This window comes from Chanodichthys erythropterus, chromosome 6 (genome assembly GCF_024489055.1).
Source record: "Chanodichthys erythropterus isolate Z2021 chromosome 6, ASM2448905v1, whole genome shotgun sequence".
NCBI classification, from domain to species: Eukaryota; Metazoa; Chordata; class Actinopteri; order Cypriniformes; family Xenocyprididae; genus Chanodichthys; species Chanodichthys erythropterus.
In genome coordinates this window covers 12386791-12412598 of record NC_090226.1, presented here as the reverse complement: position 1 = coordinate 12412598, position 25808 = coordinate 12386791, and the positions used below count along the sequence as shown (strand labels likewise).

At 36.9% G+C, this 25808-nt stretch overlaps 3 protein-coding genes across 7 annotated transcripts in view; 1 reads left to right on the top strand and 2 right to left on the bottom strand.

Moving 5' to 3' along the window:
- Positions 1 to 15117, bottom strand: part of foxj3 (forkhead box J3) — a 98406-nt gene extending 83289 nt beyond the window's left edge. The window contains exons 1-2 of one of the 4 annotated variants that reach the window (XM_067388087.1): positions 14285 to 14314; positions 14107 to 14183 (exon numbers count right to left, since the gene is read on the bottom strand). The gene's annotated coding sequence lies outside the window, so the exon portion shown is untranslated. Of the gene's footprint in view, positions 1 to 14106; positions 14184 to 14284; positions 14414 to 14880 lie in introns of those variants that run through there. The other 3 variants (XM_067388085.1, XM_067388088.1, XM_067388086.1) reach the window with 3 other exon arrangements.
- A 1066-nt stretch (positions 15118 to 16183) lies between these two features.
- ppcs (phosphopantothenoylcysteine synthetase) lies at positions 16184 to 20075 on the top strand. 2 transcript variants are annotated; one of them, XM_067387262.1, is made up of 4 exons: positions 16184 to 16309; positions 16738 to 17261; positions 17352 to 17455; positions 19290 to 20053. In XM_067387262.1, the coding sequence occupies exons 2-4, from the start codon at positions 16745 to 16747 to the stop codon at positions 19608 to 19610; spliced, it is 942 nt and encodes a 313-aa protein (XP_067243363.1). In that variant the 5' UTR covers positions 16184 to 16309; positions 16738 to 16744; the 3' UTR covers positions 19611 to 20053. The 2 variants fall into 2 exon arrangements, with proteins under 2 accessions (XP_067243363.1, XP_067243364.1); XM_067387263.1 differs by lacking the exon at positions 16184 to 16309 and having other exon boundaries at positions 17250 to 17261; positions 17352 to 17460; positions 19290 to 20075.
- Positions 20076 to 20169: 94 nt separating this feature from the next.
- Positions 20170 to 25673, bottom strand: utp3 (UTP3 small subunit processome component). The gene is made up of 16 exons (XM_067387261.1): positions 25512 to 25673; positions 25127 to 25211; positions 24993 to 25049; positions 24849 to 24905; positions 24568 to 24706; positions 24330 to 24398; positions 24099 to 24220; positions 23845 to 23997; positions 23666 to 23737; positions 23511 to 23551; positions 21312 to 21408; positions 21114 to 21215; positions 20900 to 21033; positions 20761 to 20815; positions 20493 to 20600; positions 20170 to 20403 (listed from the first exon to the last, which is right to left on the bottom strand). Exons 1-16 carry the CDS (start codon positions 25526 to 25528, stop codon positions 20314 to 20316), a joined length of 1398 nt encoding a protein of 465 aa, XP_067243362.1. The 5' UTR covers positions 25529 to 25673; the 3' UTR covers positions 20170 to 20313.
- Positions 25674 to 25808: the final 135 nt, after the last annotated feature.

Below are 25808 nucleotides of genomic sequence, written 5' to 3'. Positions count from 1 at the left end.
GAAAACTTAACAGGATTTGTTTGAACGGTAGAACTTCTTCTCTACACTCACTCCCAAATATATATATGTCAACAATAACCGATATGGGACAAAGCACAGAATAAATACATGACAACAGATCAGTGTTAATTTTGACACCAAATTTTTATTTAGTTTTAGTCATTGTCTTTTGACTAAAATGCCATTCAGCTTTAATCATGTTTTAGTCATTTGAATTGTTTTAGTAGTTGACTAAATATCACAAGATTTTTGTTGACTAAATCTAATGGGTTTAGTTAAATTTTAATGCATTAAGAATTTCTCTAAAATTTCCAAACCCATTATATACTCCTGGAGAAAACATCTACTGTATTAACCTATTAATATGAATAATATTAAAATTTGAACATGCAATACAGACACAGATTTAACTGCTGTGACATAAAAAAATATTATCTTATAATTCAATAAAACCACTCCTCCTAAAGAAGAACACAATGTCTTCTTTTCAATGAATGATATATGCATTCTTTATAACAACTTGCATACAACATTCCTTAAGGATTAAATATAATTAATATATAATAAATCCTTATTAAAGCTAAAGAGCAGTGATTGTCTCTGTCTTTTGTTGTCTGATTAATATTAACCCTTTCGAGCGTGAGTTTAAAATATTCTAAGTTTTTTTAAGGCGACCGTTATTTTAGAACATTTGCCTTTAATGTTTCCATAGCGACGCGTCTTGTGTGTCACGAGCGCTGAACGCAGCCACAATAACACTGTATGACAGATGGATCGCTATTATTTTGTTTTTCCTTGTTTATTTAAAATATTCACAAACTTGCTTAGTCTCCAATGGTCTTTCCTCTACCTCTACCTCCGCTCTGCTATTTATTTATTTATTTTTGCTCCGCTCTGCTTCACGCTCAACCGCGCTTTTTTATACTCAAACATCTCCGTGTCTTATTGAGAGGCATAATAGTCGCGCGACAACGAATCAATATTGAAATTCGTTGCTAACTCTTTTAATAATCGAATTTTATTGATTTTATCAATTCGTTGTTGCAGCCCTAATACCAGTGTCAGGTATACTTGTCTAGGTCTCTGCTCACTTATGTGAATTTATTATAAACAGCCAGCTCTATAAACTTATGTGAAGTTGATTTAAATTGGATTATAATAAACATATAATATAGTATATAATATAGCATATCGATAAGTAATTCATTAATAAACATACGTCATATGTGACGCACACAAGCATAGCAGATAACCTCATGTAACACCCACATCTAGAAAACACACTCCCACCTTTGTTATAAACAAGGAGATGTTAGCCCTGTTACTCTGAAACGGTACATGACTTCACATACGTTGAGTGATAATAACTGTAACTCAAACATCATTTAGAAAACAAGTCCCATCCAAATAGAGCTTTAGAAGTATCGGAAAGAATTTTAATATTGGTTTATCTCTAGTTCCTACTCTAACAACTGCAGATCACCGCCAGCCTTCCGATTGGCTACTTGAATCTGTTAAAATAACTCATTTTAAAAAAGAAGTCAATTTCAAATTGACTTGCCAACTACGGTATGAAAATTAAAATACTTAAATATAACAAATCGCAATAGACAGCCTCTTTCAAATCACAGCATGCTCACTACCAGGTACCCTAAACAGGGAAACCTAAGTGAAAGATTTCAAAGCCTCCCATCTAAACTTAAAGTTCAAAGCCAAGAACAGAATGACAGGCAAAAGACCATAATTTGCAGACCTTCACATTGCTGTCTTGAAGGCTTTTAAATAAAATACCTTTTTAAAAAGGCAGCTTGCACTGGGTATGTGTGGTCACTATGTTCAGCCATTAAGCACCCCACGAAAAAGTCTGCTACCCCCTACCGCATAGCGGCTTTTACAAGCAACATCCTCTTTTGCATGTTAATGGGATAGTAAATCAAGACGGGGATGTGGAGGTATCAAACTGTATTTAAAGACATCAGACTAAATGAATAAACACACTCCCCCGGAGTGGCCATACTAGGGTTGCAGGAAGATTGGACTGTGCACGACTGCTTGTGTCAGACGAAGCTGCAGAGTTCACAGCAGATGACATCAAAGACAGAGGCTTGTGAAAGGGGAAAGGCAGGCAAAAAGCCACATTCAGTTCAAATTTGTCTCCGATTCAAAACGAGACAAATCCTGGGAAACAGCAATTAGTGGTTCAAAGTGCCATTTGGGAAAGGGAGCATTATTTCAAGCTTAAATAAGAGCAGATTCGATTTTGCAAGATGTGCTTTTTTACAGTATGACTTTGTGTCACGTTGCCAATGTCATGTCTTTTACCCGAAGCCACGCTGTGCAATGCAAGACCCATCATCAAGTTAAACAAAAAAAGATGGTCTTAGGAAATCCCCTAATACGACATTCCCTTCATAGCATTTGATTTCCTCTCATGAGTAGTCAGACCAAACCATGCTTTCGAAAATCCTGTATGCCAGAGATGCAAAATTAACTTCTACTCTGAAGGGGAAAAAAAATAAATATCTGATAAAATGCAAACTACTGAATGGTTCAGATTTTATGTTCAGACAGCAGTTACAAACATAAGTTTGTTTTTGCTTTACCAGTACGATTTCTTTAAGGTGATGTACATACTGACACAGCTTATAAGCATCAGCCTGAATCGAAAAATGGTTTTAAGACCCTTATTTATCCACTCTATTTTCTATTATATAAAAAAGGAAAACTCATTCTGGCACTCCTTGAAGACATTAAAAGTAGGTCATTCAGTCTCCAGTGACTCACCAATTCTGGCAAGAAACCAAACAGTGCAGGTATAGGGAAGGCAAGAGCCTTTCTGACTGAAGCTATTTGGCAAAGGGGTCATGTTTTAACAGTTTTAAAGCCAGTTCACAAATCAGCACACTGCCCCTCCAAAAACATTAAATACTTATGAATTTCTTACAGCACATGGAGCATGTAAAACTAGATCTCTGACACAGAGCCTACCCTAGAGTTTTGAGGCACATTTGGGCTGACTGAGATATATCTATATATCTATATATATATCATATATCTATATATATCATATATCTATATATCTATATATTCAAAACAACTTGATACATTTCAACTATTTGAAATAATAAATTTTTAGCATCATTACTCCAGTCTTCAGTCACATGATCCTTTAGAAAATTAATAAGCAGATTTGCTGCTCATTTCTTACTACTATTAATGTTGAAAACATTTTGGTGGAAATAGTGATGTTGATGTATAACGTTGAAAAGAACAGCATTTTATCTTCTGAACATTATAAATGGTTTTAATGTCACTTTTGATCAATTAATGCATCCTTGATGAATAATAATAATAATAATAATAATAAAGAATTTCTTCAAGAACAAAAATCTTACTGACCCCAAACTTTTGAATGGTAGTGTACGTTTTAAATGAAAAAGTGAACAAAGACTATTCATGTTCAATTAGATTTGGCGAATACCAACTTTATGCAAAACGACATGACAAACAAGGGATATCAACACACGATGCTTCAATGTCCACCACCAGCAAAATCTTTATTATATTTTAATAAAAAGACTGTCAAGTTCCTTTCCAAACATTCACAGGAGGAGAATATAGAAAAAATAACCCCACAAAACTAAAAACTTCCATTGTTTGAAACTTCCAAAATTCATAGCTGGACTCTCTAAAGCTTGCATTATTAAAAAAACAAAAACAAACAGAACATCATAAAAGTGAGTTTAGACACCAGGTGCAGCTTCCTCCTCTCCTGCAGCCGCTGGTGGGGTCACTCCAAGGGCTAGGATTCCAGCCGGCCTATTTAAGAGCCGATGACTCAGCCGGCCCAACCCGATGTCAGTGGTGTCAGCCACCAAGGGATCTGGCATTCTAAAAGACCCATTGATCAGTGTGGCTCATGTCCCATCACTGACACACCACCACAAAGCCAATGGCATTGACCAAGCCTCCGAAAGCTTTGGAGTCAAATGAGGATGAGTGTGCCCCTCCCCCACATCAAGTTAATTCAAGCTGTGCAAAGGGAGCAGCACCGAGTCCAAAGGAAATATGACTCATTTGAGTAACATGAGGCATTCTCCACAGAATTCTTGTTTGTTAAGTGAGAGAGGCCAGTTGAATGCAGCAGTGTGAGACTTCAGGAGGAAAGAGGGGCTTCAAGGGGGAGGGAGAAATCACTTATGGTGTCAGCTACGTCATCTTAAAGCTTTGCTCCCCGGGTTCACTGAGCACTTCTTTGGCTTCATTCAAGGACTTTCTGAAGCATTATGACAGAATCATTCCCTTTAAGAGGAATGTTAAGAACAATTTAGCGCAGCAGAAACTATTAGTCAATAGAGTCAAAAGGTTGAATGAACTTAAGTGAAATGCATCACTGTAGCTTATGCTGGATAGTGTGCTAAATGCATTAAATACTTCCTGTGCCAGTTTTACCTTCTATGCAAACCACAGCAGGCCTGTAATGATGCTGTAGACACATTTTACTCAGAAGACAGGTAAGACAGTCAAAAAGTAGCTCAGGCTGACCTGAAATGGTGTCACTGAACCTGTCATAATTACATAATCGCCTGTTCATGATTATTTGAGATAACTTCAATCATTGTGCACCTAAATTATGATTGTATACCTTAATCCAAAAATTTCAATACAGAAATGGTTGAATTACAAATGGAAAGTTTATAAAGAATTGTCAGCAGCATACAGGATCTCCAAACGTCTTCCTTCATTAGGAAAAAATGAAATCTAAAATAAATACTTAGTTTTTGCATAATGTTATTGTTTATTTTAATATAAATATAATATCCAATAGAGGAGTAAAGGCACTCCGTAAAAAAATAAAGAAATAAAAATGCACACACACACACCTGTAGCGCTTAAAACTTTAAGCATTTCTCAAGGAGAAGTAGAAACGCAACACTGTGGTTTTCAAATTTAGCTTTATTTTAAGTCATTTCACTGCTTCAGGAAAGTGACCTAAAGAATTCTTCAATTCTCTAATTAGCATAATACTATGTCAAATTAAAATTGAAAAACTGAATCATTAAGAGCTTTAAATCCTTTTTTTAAAAAAAAACTTTTCAAATACATAAATGTCACACTATTTAAAATAAACAGTCTGCTGTTTTGCAATTTTTAAAGGCAACTTTAAAAACAAAACTTGAACATTTCTACTGCAACTAAACCAATTAGCTTTATTAATAAGACATTACAGCTTTGGCTACTCAAGACTCTCATATGGGGAAAAATGAACTAAAACATGTAAGGAACTGGGCAGAAATTGCTCTCAGAGCACAGAGCATGGATAATTGTCCATCTTTAGCAAGTTATTAGGGCTTCTCCAGAAGTGCATTTTTAACTACAGCTGAGTGTGCAGTAAGCTAAAGTAATTAAAATGGTTATTAAATGGTATTATTAGCCGAGCTTGATTATGATTACTTAAGCTGTGTAATCTAGGTAAAATCCTTTCCCTGCTCACAGCGTACATGTCTCTGCTGAACAAGAGAGTCTTCTTTACCTTTAGTATGCACTAAGTGAAATATACTGTGCTGCTCTACTGTTTTAAGAGACACAAGATACACAAAGTTCTTCAATTCTACTGTGACGCACCCTTGCAGGCCAGGCAGTTTCGCCAAGGACAAATAGGCAATGCAGCAAGAATTTTTTCTGCAGTCATACCGAAAGGAATGAACATACAAGGTGTATCCCCACACATTTCACTGACGTGCCTGTGGTGAACAGAGGGCATGTGTAGGTAATGTCGAATGGTTAATGAAAGTGACTGACTGCATGCAACCTACTGAAACCACAAAAAGCTACAGTAGATTGGGAAGGAGGTCAGTCAAAGCGATGCAAGATGCCAAAGAGGCAGCCAAGGCCCCATTTGCACCCGTGAAAAACTTGATCTGGATGGTAGGGTCTCCGGCCAGGTAATGGGGGCGGATGACACATAATCTGTCCTCTGCACTGCATATCTGGAGTTCCAACTACTGTTGGATCTGCCAGTGCAGCACAGCACAGACCAACATCTAACAAAGTTCTCTGTACATGGAGAGACTGGTAGAGCTCTGGCAGTGTATTTCAGCATTAATAAAAAATGAAAGTATAGTGCTTCGGTAGATCTGCGCTCCTCTTCCCAGGGGTTGGGGGTTGTTTGAAAAACTCTGAACCAGTGCAGCATTCCCATATCCACCCATATCTGGTGAGGGGCTCTTTAAAAATTCATTAATTTACAGCAAAAATAGATTAAAGCACCCAGCTGAGCAAAACTCGAAATTTGGCTCCTGAATAACATTAATAATAAAACAGCTCCCAAAAGCCCCAGGGGTTTCGCCTGAAGAAACTGTGTTGGCTTCAGCTCACCTCGTAACACCTTGTGAAAAGCTATTTTTTTTGTATTCGCTTTAATTGTCATTCATGAGAATGAATTTATTCAAAATTGTACTGCTATTCAATGTCAATCCATTTCCAATCTGATCACAGCCTTGAAACTGCGAAACTAGCAACCGGTGGCCCCAAAATGCCTGGAACTGCAGTTACTGTAATTGCCCTGGTCAGTTCTAAATGAGGTTCACTTAAGTGCAATTATCCCCCAGTGATCTTTCACATTAAGAGACTTCTTGTATATGAAAAAGTAGGCTCACACAATATGACTGCATACACGATTCAAATTGGAATCATAGATGAATGGTTTCATAGCTCATCTGCATTCTTATGATGAACGGCTTTGCTAATGAAGACCGAGCTACTTACTGACTCTCACCACTCTCAGCACTCTCAGGCTTCATATTGGATTTTGGCATAACAAGAGCTTCGGCATTCAAGGCATTACTGAAACAGCTTTAAATAGACAATACAAAATAGAGATGGACCAAAAAGTTATCCAACAACCGATTAATTAGTGTGACTGACAAGTGAGACGTCGTTAGTACATTTTAAGGTGTCACAATGTGATGTTTAGTGAAGTTTTGTCCGTGCTATAGGGCTGGGCGATATATGCGTAGTAGACACGGTTAACCGGTAGAAATTGGTGAACTGGTAGAGATTTCGAACAATGATCTCTATCGCAGTTACTCACACGTGACGTTTGCTGTGCTGCACAGTCACAAAAGCTTATCATTTGCATGTGTTTTTAAGCACTGTGGTTTAGCCGTTGAAACACAATAAGCAGTGAAAGAGAACTCAATTCGGTATATGTGCGCTGTCTGAGGGATGGTTTGATGGCTTGAACGGTTAAATACAAGTATCCTCGTAAACAGTTATTTATGTCTTATGTAAGCAGTTGAGAAAAAAACAAAAAAACAGTATACTGGATCCATGCATTTGGTCTTAAAAGTAACAGCAGCCTAATATACCTGCTGTTGTCTGTCATTAATGTTGATCAAACAACAAAAGATAAAGAAAAGATAAAGGTAGAGAAATATCACTAACTGCTCTTGACTGAATTACTTTTGTAACTTTAATAAGAACAAATATATTTAATTTCCACAGTGAGGAGTATGCAGTATTTTTATACATTTGATTACTTTATCCAATTTATGTTTTTTCTTATTTCTAGTGCTTGAAGTTTTTCAGATAGGTCTATTTCATTTGTATCTGTTCTACTGTAGTTTGTTTTCCTATATGCTTGTAATTAGTTTCTTTGTTCTTATTTTATCACTGTTTACTTGTCTTCAGTAAGCTTGTGTTTCGTTTTGTTTTTACTTAGGCTAGTATTAGGTAGGGCTGGACGATAAATAAAAAAATTTGATATCTCGATAGTGTCAAAATTTTTACGATATTCGATATATCTCTCAATATATTTGCTTTTAAATAATAAAAAAACCTGATTTTCTTTTGCCCTCATTAAAAAAAAAACATTTTTGATAGAACAGCTATTGTTACAAAGTAAATAAAAATGTTTAGTGCAAATTTAAGCAGTTTAAAAAAAAATCTAGAACAAGTTATCTCTTACTGCTTTTTATTAAATGAACACACATAAATGTAACTGAACTGAAGTAGTGCAAAACAAGTACAGAAAGTGCATTTCACAAGCAGAGCTCCCAGCCATCAACAAAATGAATGGTGACACTGATGTAGGGTTCGCAGGTTCGGCTCATTCATAGATCGGAAGTGGTCACGAAGTGCGTTATCTGAGAAAGCTTCTGTGACAGCTGTTCACAATCTTTAAAATACAGTTTTGGGAGTATTTATGGTATTTATGTATTTATGGCAAGGCAAATTGTATCGGGGTCGATTGTCTTTAGCAGTGGTTTGAGGCCAGGTTTTTCACGGTACTGACAGGTATCATATCTTTGGCTATGTGAAACGTGACCGCCGAAGTAATTTCTTCCCACTTCTTACTACTTTTCACATATGCCACACCGCAAGAGGAGAATCAATCGACCAGCTTTATTTGTTTAGGGACGACAGGCCTACCAGATTTTTCGGCAGATAAAGAAGCCGAGTCTAGTGATGGTGGCTGATGGAGTTTCACGCATTGCTCCTACTGCACAGGATGCTGCTTGAGGTGATGAAAGAGATTAGTAGTGCTACTAGCCTTTGTAGCTATTACCTTGCACACCTTGCAAATGACGGTATTTTGATTGGTATCTGTTATCTGAAAACCAAACCACCCCCATATTACAGAATGTGCATTCCTTTTGGAGACTAATTCCAAACTCCTTCCACATCTGTGTTGTTCGTCGTCTCCATTTTACTAATGTGTATATAATATATAAAATATATATATATAAATATATAAAATATATATATAATATATAAAAAAGACCCTCCCCCACCTCACGTCTCTTGCGCAGTAATACGAAAGGGATGTTATATTGGGAAAGAATGCTTTAATTTGAAATATTCAATATTCACGATATTTTCAAATTTTACATCGTCATTACAATTATTGCAATATTACCGCTAATATTCAATATACTGCCCAGCCCTAGTATTAGGTTTTTTTGATATTGAAATTGGTGACAAGAATTATGAAATTAAAGGTATCTATAGTTTTAGTATCATAAAATGTATTTAATGCAAAAATAACTATATATTTTTATCGTGGAATAAAATTACTCGTATCGTGATATAAGATTGGTCATATCACCCACCCCTAGTTCGTACAGAAAACAGCATCTAAAAGATCAATATTGGGATTTAAGAATCAACGTTGGTTCATCAAAATGAAGACTAAAATTGAGAAATCTTTATTTCCAACACAGGCCTATATCTAACAGCTATGAAGATGCAGTCAGCGTTGATGTATCCTTAAGGAACACAACCTAAGTATACTGGGCCTCCTTCACAATGATTAGTTGACTAGTCTTTCAGACAACAACCGACTAGTCGATTATGAAAATACATTCATCATCACATCACTAAAACAAAAAGAGGCTTTAATATTAAAGGTGGCCACTTGCCTGAATCAACACTGCTTGCCAGAATGTAAATGATTTTGCATTTAACTAATAAACCTTAATTATTTTAATACTAACATTGCAAAAGTGCTATGCTCTGACTAACTTCTATGCTTAATAAGTACCAACATGTTTTGACAACTACTGAGGGTAGTAGGAAGTAAAAGAAGACAATACATAACACAGAAGAGTAACAAACATTTTTTATCAAGATACTTAATGTCTTTGCCAGAGGGAGAGTAGGAGCAATGTAACAAGCAGTTACCTGATGGGCGATTTCTGAGCTGGGGAAGCCATGCATTTAGCTTGCCTGGACCCCATTTACCAACAGGGGTCTGATAACTTCATCTCACGGACTGCCATTTGAATAATCGCTTCAACAAGGGGGAAAAATTAAAAGCCTCTGAGTGAGACAGGGCTGGGCAAAGGGCCACCGCTGAATTCCAAATGAGCAATTGGTATGCGAAAGGTGAGGGGCTGTCTCTTCTTTGCCCACGTCAGACTGCTCAAATCTACACACACCTCACTACTAATTCAATGTCATTATGGTGCTTTTTAACATCACAAATTAAAATCTGACAGTGAAAATCTAATGGAGAAAATGGGAAGCAAACCACTTGTTGCAACCAGACAGAAAAAGAGAAAATGATACACTGATTTCACACGACACAAATGTAAGAGAACAGATGTTTGTGCAGAACAGCTGGAAAAAGGCTTAACTTTTCTAAATGTGGGACAAAATCTCATCAACCAATTCAGCAGAGGGGAAAAGTAAAAAAAAAAAAAGAAAAAAAGTAATGCCTCAGAAAACACTGTAAACAGTGTAACCGTAAAGACAGCTCATTACACTGAACAATGTATAGCTCCAACATATAAAAAAATTTATAATGTAGTCGCCAAAGTTCTAAAGCACCATACAATGCCCCATTTGGCTTGTAGCCTATGGCGTCGTTTAGCGATGATAAAGTAGGTGGAATGCATAAAGCCAGCAGTTTCCAGGTGAGTTTAGACGTAGCGGCAGGATGCCCACTGAGGCCTGAGGGCAAGACGGAGACGAGTCTGTATGCAATACTGCAGCGGAGGCCTCGTCAGTTCCTGGCATGGGAACAGTTATGCTACGCTACAACAGATGCCATGCTTGTGTTCTTTAACAGCTCCCATTCCAGCCCATTTAGCAAAGCACTAATGAACAACATACAGAACAAGTTGAAAGATAAAAGACACTTAAGAGCTAATACCTTTCTTAAGACAGGATTTAAAACAAGAGCAACAAAATCTTCTTTCATGGCTAGACTCAATCGGCTTCACTGTGATATTAGGCTAAGGTTAAAAAAGTTTTAGATTGAAAGAAAATTAACACTTCAACACAATTTAAATAATGAAACGTTCATGTTATGCTGTGCAATTTAATTTCCTTGTACACACATGACGCATTAATACATTACAAAATACTAAAAATTACAATTTTTAAATGTGAACCATATTGGTTTCATTTTTATGAACAGAGAGATGAATTTGACTGACTGCACATTTATCTAATAAAATTGTTTTAAACAAAACATGTATTACACTAATCAATACATGTTTTTCTTGTGTTCTCAGTCACTTTCCACCGTGTTAGTCTTTTCTAATATCTATATAATAGATAGCATAATACACACTTGTAGTTTTGTTCGCTAGGTTCATTTGGTCCAAACCTAAACACATACGGATATGTTCACAACCCGATTGGTCGCTTTTATGACGCATATTTCGCAACAGAACTTACCAAACATCCAAAACAACGCTGTGTGTTGGGCTAAAAGCACTGGTTGTATGTACATATGATGGCATTTTGGCCAGCTGAGAACAAATAAAGTGCACGTGTATCAGTATATTAGATCAGTGCATTCAGTTGTAAAGTAACAGCAGCCTAATAAGCCTGCTGCCGTTTGTGCCATTAATATTAATCAAACAATCTCACTGCTCTTGACAATCACTTTTGTATCTTTAATGAGAATATGTAAGTTTAAAGAAAGTGTTTTTCGTACATTTGATTCAACATGTAGTAGCCTATTCCTAGAGGCTTATAGTGTGTGAATTTTTTCAGGTAGGAGTATTTCATTTGTGTCTGTTCTATTGCAGTTTTTTTATATCTAGTGCTTAAGGTTTTTCAGGTAGGTCTATTTCATTTGTTTTTTTTTTTTGTCCTATTGCTTGTAATTATTTTGATAAAATCCTATTTTATCACTGACTGTTTACTTGTCTTCAGTGAGCTTTAGGTTTTTTAATTTAACTAATGTTAGTTAGGCTCGTGTTAGTTTTTGTGTGATTTTGAAATTAGTGATGAGATTTATGAAATTTCAATTCAATTTTGATATAAAAAATTTATTTGAAGCAAAAATAAATATATTGTTATCCTGAAATAAAATTATTCATTCCATGATATAAGATTTTGTTCATATCGCCCAACCCTATAGCCTGATAGCCTGCTATACCATTTTATATCAATACAAAAGTACAAAAAGCTACAGAAATCAAATGTACAGCATAACATTCATGACTTCAATCTAATGCTGCACAATTAATCAAATTTCTAATCGCGATTACGATTATGGATGCCATGATTTCGTAATCATTCAAAGATTATTCTGCGTGTTTAAGAGGTGTGTTATGAGCACGTCACGTTGTGAGAGGCGAATCACGACTACTTCAGAGTGTAAAAGGTCTAACCCAGCACAAAAGGAGCTACCAGTGACGTAGGTGAACGCTGATATGTCGAACGCACGTGAAACACCAGCACCCGCCATTTTTAAAAAGCCCTGTACACAGCCTATATATTTACTTCACATACTCTCTCTACAAACATGGAAAACAGTGATAGATGGACCTCTGAGCCGTACGCCAAGGAGAAAATCCAGGGCGACTTTGAGCAGACCAAATGATTGAAGCTAAGCTAGCGACATTGGGCATCAACCACATGGCAAAAGCTAATACTTTTTCACATACTGTCTACTTTCTTTGTATAACAGTTCTATCTAATAATGTATTAGGCAGGACTGTTAAACAGATCATAAACTAATGAAGACAGGGAATGTGAGCACTGTGTGCTCAGAATCTGTCTGAACTGTTCTCAGCACCATCAAAATAAAAGTAACAACAACAAGTGCAGTTTACGTCACTTCAGGCCCTATGGGAATATTAGTTCTCGGGGAACTACATTAGGGGCAAAAGCCCCTATTATTATACCATGCGTATGCTGACTTATTATTATTTAAAGAAGAAACCAAACCAATATACAATTGACATGTGATGTTTAATGCTAAAGAAAAACAATAAAAAAATCTGTTTTCAGATTTTTTAGTATTTTTATACAAAAAAATGGCATGCAGGTTTATCGCAATTACAATTTCAAGAGAATAATCGACAATTATGATTTGTTATAATCGTGCAGCCCTACTTCAATCATTTTTTAAACATATGTAACAATGTTCTTGATGCAATAATTGTAAATACTAAAAGGCAGCAGTTTCAACACAAAAACCACCAGGCGTGTTCTGACAGGCAACTGATGGTTCAATCATTTTCTGCGTTCTGTGAGCTGACAACCCAAAGACAAACAAGTCTGGTGCTAACGTGAATCTTTCACACTATTGTACTGCCACACTGACTGGGTGGGGAAAATATGTCTCGGGTAGTTCACATATGTCCATCATTCAATATTTTAAGCATGCTGGTGCATAATTCAACATCTCTCCATTCGTACTCTACTCTTTAAGTGAATTGGGGTGGGGGGGGGGGGGGGGGGTGTTGTGGATCCCATTATAACTAATACAATGCTGATGGTCAATCTTTATCAGGCGTGCATGCAACAATATGCAGACAAGCTGTCATTGTCAACTACAGGCAAAACCATTGTTTTTTCATGCACTGGTCAATTTTTAAGATGTTTGACTATTCTGTTCCACATGTTTTCAGACTAGTGGAAAGATAACATCCACAATACATACAATTTTATGACACTTTCTCTATATTCATCTGTACATTTTTCATCTTTAAAGGCTGTTTTCTCAAAATTAGCTTTTTCACATACACTGAGCCAGAAATCCCCACTTCAAGTAGCACTAACACCAAACTTTCCAGGTTTATTCCCATCTATATTCTGATGTTTTTACAGACAGGCTTGTTCATATATCATTTGTCTGATTTATATTTTATCCCTAAAAACATTTAGATTTTTTTTTGACAGTATTTTACGATTCAAGGACTGATATGAAGAGATATCCAAAATCTGCTTTGTAAAAACCTTTATCTCAAATGCCAAAAAAAATGAATAAATTACAATTTATGCAAATGAGTGCATATTTTATTACATTAGTTATTTGCATATTTAAACATGCAATTTCAGAAAACTTGCATTACAAAACAACCGTCATTAATCACCTGGGGAGGTATAGTGATATATATTTGTTACCTGTGGTGTCTTGCCTTAATGTTAAATTATGGTAGCTCCAAGTAAATTATAAACGTTAGACATCGCGATATAAACAACAAGAAAGCAAATTCAACAGAGCACAACATGACAGTATAGGTCTCTATTTGCAGTAGCTAAAGGGGAAACCCCAAATACAGACAGCGGGTAACATTCCAGCTGCTGAGTAGACGGGGGGCTAGCCTTACATTGACTAGATATGACAGCCAAGGTTACCTAGATACGATATGTATGAAATCTTGCAGATGAGGCTGTATAGGATCTGACTGTAGAAACTTACGGAGTATGATCACCTGTCGTCGAATACACCCATTAATCCAGCATATACCGACAGATGTAAATAACTCATGCACAACTTCATACAGTCTCAGTAACGCTCCATAAACCATCCTACCTGTCCTGTTCGCACAAAAACAGAGCTCGTATGCATATTAATGGCACCACAAGTTGGCCAGGATTCGTATTTAAAATGACACGCAGCTGCCGCGCGTCTGTTTCCAAAATATTAATAGATACGGCCTCCACCTCCAACTACTGATAGTTGACAGGACCTAAAGTTGCTCGTTTGGCAGTTCCCGGTCGAAGAGCCCCCTTCCAGTTCGCCTTACTGACCGAGTTTCAGTCACAAATATTTCACGTCAGACGCATGTCAGACACGCAAACAAATAGCAGGCGAGCTAAAGTAAAGCTGGCGGCTAATCAGCAGCTCACTCTCGCTACCTGTCTGATAAAAACCGTATAGGCGGCTAGCTGGCTTGCTAACTAAACTTGTTCTCCTGTGACAGTGGAGCTTGCCGTGTCCCCACCTGCCCCCGACCGACGGCGGCAGCGACAGCAGCATACCACTTGAGGCCTGAACGTCCGTCCTCCCGCTCTACTCAGAACTTCAGCACCACACAACTAACAGTTAAAGTCGTCCATTTTTCGCGGGCCCTGACTTCAACTTCGCGAGCTCCATGTCGCGAGCTTGTAACGTTCACCCGCACTCACCCAGGCTCGTGTCCGCTACTGGAGGCCAGTGCAGGTCTGTCAAAGTTAGCCGTCCCCTCCCCTTCCTTTTTTCGATCACAGCTCCCTCTCTCGCCTCGAAATGAGCCTCAGCTCTCCGTGTTTATCGTGGGTTTGAGACCCGCAATCCCTTTACCGGTTTGTCCGTTGCGTCTCCTAGCTTCTCCGCCTCTCTCTCGTTCGTTCGCCTTTCTCTCTGAATAGCTAACATCCGGGGACTGCGCGGATCAAAAATCCGGAACTACTTTTGGGCTTTAGCCGGAGAACGGCCCACTGTACCAAGCTGCGACAGGGCTTGCAGCCTGAAAGTAGTGCCTTTAGTGCACAAAATATTGAGGCGAGAATTATTATCAGACATTTCACATTTACGATTATCATAATAAAAATAATCATATCATAAACGACTTCGAATACTGAATGTAATAATCGATTCATAAGAAACTTTACTGCTAATAACATAAAGCCTATGAACGAATGAGTTGAAAATGTGAATGTAAATTTTCGGAAGGTGTGAATAGCACCCACCAAATTTAGTAAAATAAAATAAAATAATAAATAAATAAATAAATAAATAAATAAATAAATAAATAAATAAATAAATAAATAAATAAATAAATAAAAGTATAAATATATAAGTTAATTTAATGACGAAGTTTTCACACTGTGTCTGGAGGAAGAAAAATATTCCTGACTTGTTTTTACTTTTTTTTGTACACCAAGTATTTAAATAACAGCTTAATTTCTCGCATTTGATTCCATTGTTAATATTTATTCATCTTTTTCATAATTGTGGATCTTTTAATGAAGAGTTAAATAATACCTTAAACTTTATTTGTAGGATGGGTAAATATATCATTCATAATACTAAGTTTTTATAACCCCAGCCCCTTAATGTTTGCAAAATGAGCTGTAGAAACGCTTCTCATTTCGCATTGCTTAAACAATGCTGCCCCCTGTGAACCAGGAGGAGGATTAAATGTTTTACACATATTTTTGCAGTAGTTCTTTACTCCTACAAAGCCTACAATATTTTTTTATTGTATGTTGGATGCATAATTATACCACTGTTTGGTGACCATACTAAATTAAATACTTTAAACAAACAACGTATTATACTGTCCTCATTTTATCTCTGTTTTCTTGTCTACTTCTTTTGTCTGTCATATTACTGTGTTTCACGATTCACATAAAAGCGGAGGGAAAAATATTAATCTAAAGCTTTTATTTTGGAATTTACACCGCAGACCTCTGACAGAGCCAATCACAACAGCTACAGCTGCGCATGCGCACACCCAACCACTATAAGCTGTAGGAACTGCTGCTGATCTGTCACACACTTAGTCCAAGTTTATTAGGGTCATTCGAAAGTAAATTATATTCTTTCGCGTTTTATTTGTGAGTGAGCAAACAGGTAAACCTTCATTTAGCTTATTTTGTTCGTTTATCAATATCAGTGCGATTACAGCAGCATACAGTGACAGCGATAATGTTTATATTGTTTTTAGGTAGCAACACATAAGATTAGTGTAGCACGCATGTTAATTGTAAATACATTAGTTTTTGGTGATAGTCATGCTAATTATGATATTCTTTCTCACACTTAACTTGGAAATACTGTACGCAGTTGGTCAAATATTCATCTGACCTTCACTTCATAGTTAACCAACAAACACTATTTTGATACAGTGCTGCTCAGTGTCAATTATGTAGCATGTAATGCCACATTATTTTGGGTCTGGAATGTGTCAGATCTTCATCTTAAGCATATTTTAATCCGAAATTGGCATTTATAACCCTATGCCTATTGATAACACATCAATATCTGAAACTTTTTTTCAGCTTTACAATGGCCTCAAGTGCAGTGGATGGAGGACTGTCTGAAGAGTTTGCGGTCCCCTCTCATGTGGAAGAAGTCAGGAAACTCATGGCAGAGTTTGCTGAACATCACAGTTCGGCCGGGCGCAGAGTAGTTCTGATCACCTCGGGAGGAACTAAAGTTCCTCTGGAATCCCGAACGGTACGATTCCTGGATAACTTCAGCAGTGGTCGGCGTGGGGCATCCTCTGCAGAGTATTTCCTGGACTCAGGCTATGCAGTGATCTTTCTGCATAGGCATCGTTCTCTCTACCCATACACTCGTCTATACACAGGGGTCAATTTACTGGATAGCTTACGATTAGAGACTGGTAAGGAGGACAATTGTCAGATCCTAGTGGATCAGAACACCCTTCCAAACATTGCAAAGGTTTTAAAGCGCTATCAGGCAGTGAAAGCAGCAGGATTACTGCTTCCGGTGGAATTCAACACCCTGTCAGAGTACCTCCATCTTCTTAAAGCTGCAGCCCAAGCATTAAGCTCCATAGGTGAACAAAGCCACTTTTTGATCACTGTAGGCCAAATACATTTTAGTGGGATTATTAGTAGTTATAATTAATTCTGTTTTTCCCTCCTAGGGTCCAAGGCTATGTTTTATTTGGCTGCTGCCGTTTCTGATTTCTACATCCCAGCATCTGAAATGCCAGAACATAAAATTCAGTCCTCTAATGGGCCACTTCAGGTGTTGTATGAAAATTCAAATATGAATTCAGTCTGCTAGGCCAGGGGTTCTCAATCTTTTAGAAGCCCAAGTCACCAAATATTATCCTCGTGCAAGGGACCCCCTTTCCTGGCAAGGCCAGACTGATATATCTTCTACAAGATATATCATATTTCAGATATATATAATATTTTACATGTTTATAATTTTATATAAAATTATAAACATGGAAAATATTATATGGAAAATATTTAGTTTTTATTACATTAAATTATTAAATGGTTTGTTCACCCAAAAATGAAATTTCTGTCATTAATTACTCACCCTCATGTCGTTCTAAACCTTTGTTCATCTTTGGAACACAAATTAAGATATTTTTGATTAAATCAAAGAGGTTTTTTTTTTAATCTCCCATAGAAAGCAATGAAATTACCACATTCAAGGTCCAGTAGTAAAGACATGGTTAAAATAGTCAATGTGACTACAGTGTTTCAACCTTAATGTTATGAAGCGACGAGAATACTTTTTGTGCGCAAAAACAATGACTTCTTCTCTACCCTGTCATTCTCCTACGCAGTTTACGTTGAAGACACATTACAGAGCTTCCGTGTTCTACGTTAGAACACCGACTATTGGCCAGCTCCTGCATCTGACTGACAGGGTAGAGAAGAAACTTTTGAATAAAGTCATTATTTTTGTTTTGTTTACAAAACGTATTCTCATCACTTCGTAACATTAAAGGATTAGTCCACTTTTAAATAAAATTTTCCTCATAATTTACTCACCCCCATGTCATCCAAGATTTTCATGTCTTTCTTTCTTGTCAATAAGAAATTAAGGTTTTTGATGAAAACATTCCAGGATTATTCTTCTTATAATGGACTTCAATGAACTCTAGACGGTTGAAGGTCAAAATTACAGTTTCAGTGCAGCTTCAAAGGGCTTTAAATGATACCAGACGAAGAATAAGGGTCTTATCTAGCAAAACGATCGGTCATTTTTGAAAAAAATACAACTGTATATGCTTTATAAACACAAATAATCGCCTTGCACATGCTTCTACTTATGGAAAAAAATTAAACTGGCGCCGCGTTCGTTCTGTAAGTTGAACAGGGAAGGCGTAGGACATGCGGCGTAAGCTTTTTGTAGAATACGGAATGAGGAAGCACGTGCAAGGCGATCATTTGTGTTTATAAAGCATATAGTTTTTTGTTTTGTTTTTCGAAAATGACCGATCATTTTGACTTTCTGGTATCGTTTAAAGCCCTTTGAAGCTGCACTGAAACTGTAATTTTGACCTTCAACCGTCTAGAGGCCATTGAAGTCCACTATAAGGAGAATAATCCTGGAATGTTTTCATCAAAAACCTTAATTTCTTTTCAACTGAGGAAAGAAAGACATGAACATGGGGGTGAGTAAATTATCAGAAAAATTATTTAAAAGTGGACAAATCCTTTAAGGTTGAACCACTGTAGTCACGCTGACTTTTAACAATGTCTTTACTACTTTTCTGGACCTTGAATGTGGCATTTTTGTTGTTTTCTATGGGAGATAAAAAAAAAACCTTTTGGATTTGATCAAAAATGTCTTAATTTGTGTTCCAAAGATAAACAAAGGTCTTACGTGTGTGGAACGAGTCATTAATGACAGAAATTTAATTTGATTCTTTCTACTAACTATAACTATACTATTTGATGCATTATTTAAATTCATTTTAATCTCTTTATTCATTCATTCTTTTACAGTTCTTCTTTTCCTAGCACTCCCTTGCAGAAAACCCCTGTGCTAGTCTACATTTAGTTTCTTTGGCACCAAACAACATATGACATGTCATTCATCTATTTATGTTATTTAGATAAGTATGAAGATGGTTCCCAAGATGCTGTCCCCATTGGTGAAGGACTGGGCACCTCAGGCATTTGTCATCTCTTTCAAGCTGGAAACGGACCCCTCCATCCTTTTGGAGCGAGCACGGCGTGCCTTAGAAACGTACAACCACCAGGCAGTGGTTGCGAATGTTCTCGACACACGCCGTGGTTATGTGGTTGTGGTCACTAAAGACACACAACACGAGCTGGTCCTCACAGATGAGGAAGTGCAGAAAGAGGTAGAGATAGAGGACAGGATTGTCAGTAATCTGACTGCAGCACACAGTCAATTTATGTCTCCAGTATGAAAAACTTTGCTGTGATTTCATAGCATGTAGGCTCAAATTGCTCTTTCAGGCAGATGTGAGATGTTTTTTGTTGTCTTGTAAAGATTATGGTTCAAATTTGAACAGAGAAGCTTATCCTGAAACTTTGACTTCTGTTTGTTGTCATTCCGAATGACGTCTGCAAGTTCGGAAACTTTTTCTGGTGTGAAATTCAGTTGCTTATTACCGATCTAATAATTTCCTTTATATTAATGTCCTATGTACTAACGTTATTTCAGCTACATTCTTTGACCTTTAATCAAAGTTTAAAAACAAACTGATAAATGCATGTTTCACTAGCTATGATCCTAAATTTACATTTGCTTAGTATCTTATTACTAAGCAATATGTTCTTATTAATCAAAACTTTGAGTCTATCTGCAACAAATCACACTTTAACAGCTGCTGATGTAAATTAGATTTTAAATAATTATAAATAATGTATAAAAATGTTTCTGCAATAAAGTACTTTTGAAGTACATTTTCTGAATGTCAACAGTTTTGAATAGCACTGCACAATCAGAACTTTTGAACTCGAGATTTTATTTCATTCGAAATTTGAGCTGTTGTATAAAACATGTCATTTCCATCTGTTGATATCTGGGATATTAAGCATTAACAAACACGAAAAAAGGTCAATTTTAATATAACATTCAAGCTTGGATGAGTATCATCAATAGATTGATCACTTGAGTTTGACACTCCTCTTAACTCCAGCACGAATACCGGACCATTCTCCACTGTATCTCGTCTCCTCGCGCCGCACCTCACGAACCTGACAAAAACCATCTGTAATCAGTGTCTGTTTTGGATAATGATTTACAAATGAAAGTGAATTATACAAATGAATCCCATGACACTTACCTGACCCTTGCGACGAATCTGGGCACGTCTGAACTTCTCTCTGTGTTTGACTCTGGGATTCCGGTCAATCTTCTTCCTCTTAGGTGTGAGCCCTTTGTTCTTGGACATCTTTTCACAAAACATATGATGCAAATATGATAACACTGTCCGTAATATTGTTTAAATGTATTAGAAAATGACTGACTTTCAGGTCAGTCGTTGCTAAAGATTTTTTAAAAGTTGTTTGGCTATAAGACGAGTTGAAGGCATATTAACCACAACACCTCACCTGATAGGTGATCCCTCTTTTAGCATTTTCCTCCTTCCCTTCCTCTTCCACCAATCTAGTAATGCAGTCAGTGTCAGTAAGGTTTCTGAAACATTATTTATTACAAACCACAAGGGCTAAATGTTGTAAATGGACTCACCCATCCTGGTTCTGCATCTCAATCTTTTTCCTCTTGAGTTTCTGCCTCTCCGCCATGGCGTTGTAGAAGCGCAGATTCGCTTCCTCATCCAAATCTGACTCCTCTGCTTCCGCCAACTCGGTCTCTTCTGATACCTGAAATCAAGACACGTCAGACTCAGCAAAAATAGAGCCAGTGCTAATACTGAAATAAATTAAAAGGGAAAAGTAAATACTTTCGCTGATCTCCTTGCAGGTTTGTCTGGCTTTTCTCCAGAAAGAAGCTGCCGCAATTGAGGAGCCAGTCTAGCATCTACTGCTCCTAGTTCATTTATCAGCTGTGAAAGTGATAATGAGATGAAGTCTTAAGAGCTTTTTTTAATGAATACATGTGATTTTAAAAAAAAAAAAAGTGTAAATTTGATTATACTTACATTTCTGTAGGTAAGTAATCTCTCAATCACAGGATGGTTGTGTGCTGGAATTCTCTTAGCTTTTAGAACCAAATAAAAACTGATGTTTGTGCAATAGCTGGAAAGAAGGGAATATTGATAATGAAAAACAGAATTGCACTATTGTTCAGAAGTTTGGGTTAGGTAAGATTTTTGAAAGAAGTCTCTTATGCTAACCAAAGCTGCATTTATTTGACCAAAAATACAGTAAAACGGTAATGAAGTGACGTGTAAGCAAGTATGGTGTCCCATACTCAGAATTTGTGCTCTGCATTTCACCCATCCAAGTGTACACACAGTAGTGAATACACACACACCGTAAACATACACCTGGAGCAGTGGGCAGCCATTTTTACTGGGGCGGCTGGGGAGCATTTGGGGGTTAGGTGCCTTGCTCAAGGGTAACAAGAGTGGAAAAAGTGCTGTTCATTCACTGCCCCCACCTATATTTCCTGCCGGTACTGAGACAAGAACCTGTGACCTTCTTATGTGTAATCTGCAAACAGGACGTTAAAGGTGCTAAAGAGGATCTTTTCGTCGACTAAGAAACCAAAGACTGTTACTGAGTTTTTGAAAAGAGCGCATGCGTAAGAACAACCCCCCTCCTTCGAAGGAACGCCTTCCAAACACTCTTATTGGAACACGAGTGTTTACCACCGGCATTCGCTGTGTTGTGTTAGTGGATTCATTATGTCAGACTCACCGCAGGTAACTCATAATCTGCAGTTGTTACTCCTGTCTCCGGACAAAAACATTGCATGCGGCGCCTGTGGAGTGTGGAAAGTTACTGGAGCGCGCAACCGCGCTCGTCTCTCACAAGGAACGTCAAGGCAGTGATTGACAAGCCAGAGGGCCAATCCGCGCACGTCTCTCACAAGGAATGTCGAGGCAGTGATTGACAAGCCAGAGGGCCAATCGTTTACGCAATTGGCTGATGTTTTTAAGGCCCTACCTCGTGCACAGATGACGTATATTAATATTTTTCCTTTCAGTGCACCTAATAAATAGTCTTTTATCAGTTAGTAAAGACAGTTTCAAGTAATATTGCAAAAATGTATAAAACAAAACATCCTCTTTAGCACCTTTAACACAGGCCAGAGACGGGACATGCTGAAGGCAGACACAAAAAGGAGAGGTGAGCACAGATGCAGCAGCAGGGAAAATATTGTACCAGGCACAGCAAGCTCACTGTTCGCGATGCTTGAAATATTGGGAAAAAATATAAATATCGAATTTTGGGGTGGGAGTTTATTTAAGTGTATCTCTGAAAGGAACTGTCTTCAGAAAAGTTGATTGCTTTTTTTTCCCTCTGTATAATGCCTAAGAAAGTAGTGTTTAGAAGTGCAGTGCTGCTTTGTTTACAGTCAGCAGGACAGGGATAGCTGCAGGTTGGAGTAATGGGGGGGGGGGGGGGTGTTCCAGAAGGTATACAATGCTACAACAGGAACTAACCTCTAACCCTAACCCAACGGGCAGCTTTCGCAACCAACTGTAAAGACCTTTGGGCACACCCACTACCTTTCAGCATGGCCATTACTCCGACCTGCAGATAGATACCCACGCTTGTGCAGGTATGTTTTATGTATAATTTCCCAAAGTCAGACCATGCTGTTTTTGCTTTGAATTTTAAAAAGATCTAATTCAAATCAAATGTTATGTGTGTGTAGCATCTTTGTTTGGATCGTGATTAAAATGGTTGGCTCTAATTTCAAATGGCAACAGATAATGTTAGTTTAAGGCCAGTTTTGCCTGTGATAGAGCAAATAAGCATCAAATCAATTTGCTTATATATATAAAAAAAATAAATAAAAAAAAAAAATCAACAGTTATCGGAATCAGACAGTTTTCTCATAAAAAAATTATTATCGGTGCATCCCTAGTAATGTTGTGAAATATTATTTCAATTTAAAATGTTACTATATTTTTAAAATGTAATTTACTCCTGTGATGGCAGTTGTGCTGCTTAATATTTATTTGTGGAAACTGTGATATATTCTTTTTCAGGATTCTTTGATTAATTGAAAGTTTGAAAGAACAGCATTTTAATGCATCTTTGCTGAATAAGAGTACTCATTTCAAAAATCTTACTGACCACAAACTTTTGAATGTTAGAGTTATATTATACATACTGCAATCACTCACAGAATTAAGAATTTATAATATGATATAGGAAAGACTTACTTAAGATAAAGTTGCTGTTTCGTAATGAGGTATTTTGCACCCTAGAGGATGGAAAGTATACAAAGAAAAAATAAATTGAGTCAATTTTAAAATGTAATTACATAAAACTTGATTAATAGTCCAATTACAGCTATAATTATGTAGATTTAACTCACCTTTCCAGGAGGAATACGTCCATCTTTCACCATCTCCACAAGGGGCTGAACTTCATCCCTCAATTCTGTAAGCTGAGTATGCCAAAAATACTCAAATTTAGCAATATAACAGAACTGAGGGAAAACCCTTTTTAGCAATGCAAAAAGGCCACATAAATGTTATTCCTGCAAGCTTTTACCTTTACTTTGAAGTCCTGAATAAGTTCCAACAACTCTGGTGATTCCTTCTTCAGCAGTTTGAGCTTTTCCTTCTGTGACATGGTCTTCAAATCTTTCACAATCTTTTCCTCTTTTTCAACCCCCTTCTCCTCTTCAGCCTTTGCTGCAAACTCCTAATAAACCACAGGAAAGTACAAAGACGGATATATATGAAGCAAACACCTGAACTCTGCTGATGTCTTTAGAAAAAAAAAAAAAAAATGAATTGTAGTACCTCAAGCAGGTTTAGATCATAGTCTTCCTCACTTAGGTTGGCTGCCAATCTCCTTTGAATGTTTTTGGCCTCCTCTTCCTCTTCTTTGTCTTCTGCCTCTATCTCTTCAAAAGATTTTCCCTCTGCAAAATAAAAATACAAATCAAACATGCTATAATATATACTGCATTGCATAATAATATAAAGCTATAACGTGTCATACATATGTAGGTAAAATGAAAAAATACTTACTTTTAGTGACATAATCAGAATTATAAAAAATATTCTTTTTGTCTCCCCAAGCCATGTCATTTGGAAGATCTGTAAGAATGGAAATGAAAGTGTCAGAGAAAATGCCTTGGCTTGAACATCTATGTGCAGGGCAAGAAAATACTTTCATATGCTTGAATATTCTTGAAAATGTTTTGTTAAATACACTGTAGTGTAAAACACAAACATTTATATTTGGAATATCTTTAAAGCACATTACTGTCATCTTTCCGTCCTTCCAGGTCACTCTCCATGTCTGTGTCCCCTTCATTATCCTCTTCTTGCACTTCCTCCTCCTCCTCTTCATCATCATCATCATCATTCTCAGAGTCAGAAAGTGTCAGGGGCATGACCTCCACCTAAAAAAAAAAAAAAAAAAAAGGTGGGAAAAAAAGGTGATTTTTTTTTTTAAAGCAGTAAAGTTCACACTATTACCATCAATAAAAAGCCTTAAATATCATGCTACCAGTTTTCAATTGTTCTGTGATTTCATTTGCTTACAGCTTTATCTTCATCCTCTTCATCACTGTCTTCCTGCACCCCTCGAGCCAAGAGATTCTACAGACCAAAGCCAAAGGTTTAATATGTACAAGAATAATATTATGCCTGTTCATGCATAAAGAACATGAAGAAAATATAACTCACTGAGATTTTTTCATTGTGGAATTTATCTACTTTATCCTCCACATATGCTGCCGATTTCTGATGAGAAAACACAAACATGTTTACAACCAGAATGCCACAATAATACCTAAACAAACAAACAAACAAACAAATACCTTATCTGGAATAGCTTCTGCTTCAGGGTCAGGGTCATCACTGTCATATTCTTCTTGCTTTTTTGCTCTAGGCTTTCTTATTACCCTTTGAAATAAAAAAATGCATTTGCAAAGTGATTAAAATTAAATTATAAAGACCTAAATTATATCTTTGCACCGAGTAGTGCAAGCGTCAAAAGTCTGCCCTGTCTCGTGTCTATTTCTACAATTTGTTAGTAGAAACGATGCAGAATACAATAAACTAACTTGTTTATTTGTGGACTAATTATATATATATGTGTGTGTGTGTGTTTAAAGAACTGATGTGCTCTCTGCTCTGTAGGATCAAAGTGCTACTACTGTCTTAACGAGAAGGAACGACGACATATTGTGGTGTACAACTAACCTTCTTGCTCGGACCATGATGTCACCGGGTAATAAAAATTACTGCTTAATCTTATTATCTAAATATTCGAACAGTTAACAAATATTGTATAGCTCATAAACCAAGACACATATAGGGGAGAACAGATCAACAACCATCCGCGTGCACTTCCCACATGCCTTTAGAACAGGAAGTAAACTAAGTGAGTACTTCCTCTACTGAGTGAGTCTGTTTCAAAATAAAAGTCTACAAAATTAATCCGTTGTTTGAAAATAGATCTGAACGTCTAAAATACTACTTTTGCCTCTATCTATCTAT

What these genes read in the sequence shown, in the direction of transcription:
- ppcs (XM_067387262.1), top strand. Translation starts at nt 16,745, where the DNA reads ATGGCCTCAAGTGCAGTGGATGGAGGACTGTCTGAAGAGTTTGCGGTC. An exon ending in CCAAGCATTAAGCTCCATAG is followed by an intron (nt 17,262 to 17,351) that starts GTGAACAAAGCC and finishes TTTCCCTCCTAG; the next exon opens with GGTCCAAGGCTATGTTTTAT. An exon ending in CCTCTAATGGGCCACTTCAG is followed by an intron (nt 17,456 to 19,289) that starts GTGTTGTATGAA and finishes TATGTTATTTAG; the next exon opens with ATAAGTATGAAGATGGTTCC.
- utp3 (XM_067387261.1), bottom strand. An exon ending in ATGATCTAAACCTGCTTGAG is followed by an intron (nt 23,998 to 24,098) that starts GTACTACAATTC and finishes GTGGTTTATTAG; the next exon opens with GAGTTTGCAGCAAAGGCTGA. An exon ending in AAACAGCAACTTTATCTTAA is followed by an intron (nt 21,409 to 23,510) that starts GTAAGTCTTTCC and finishes CCTTCTTTCCAG; the next exon opens with CTATTGCACAAACATCAGTT.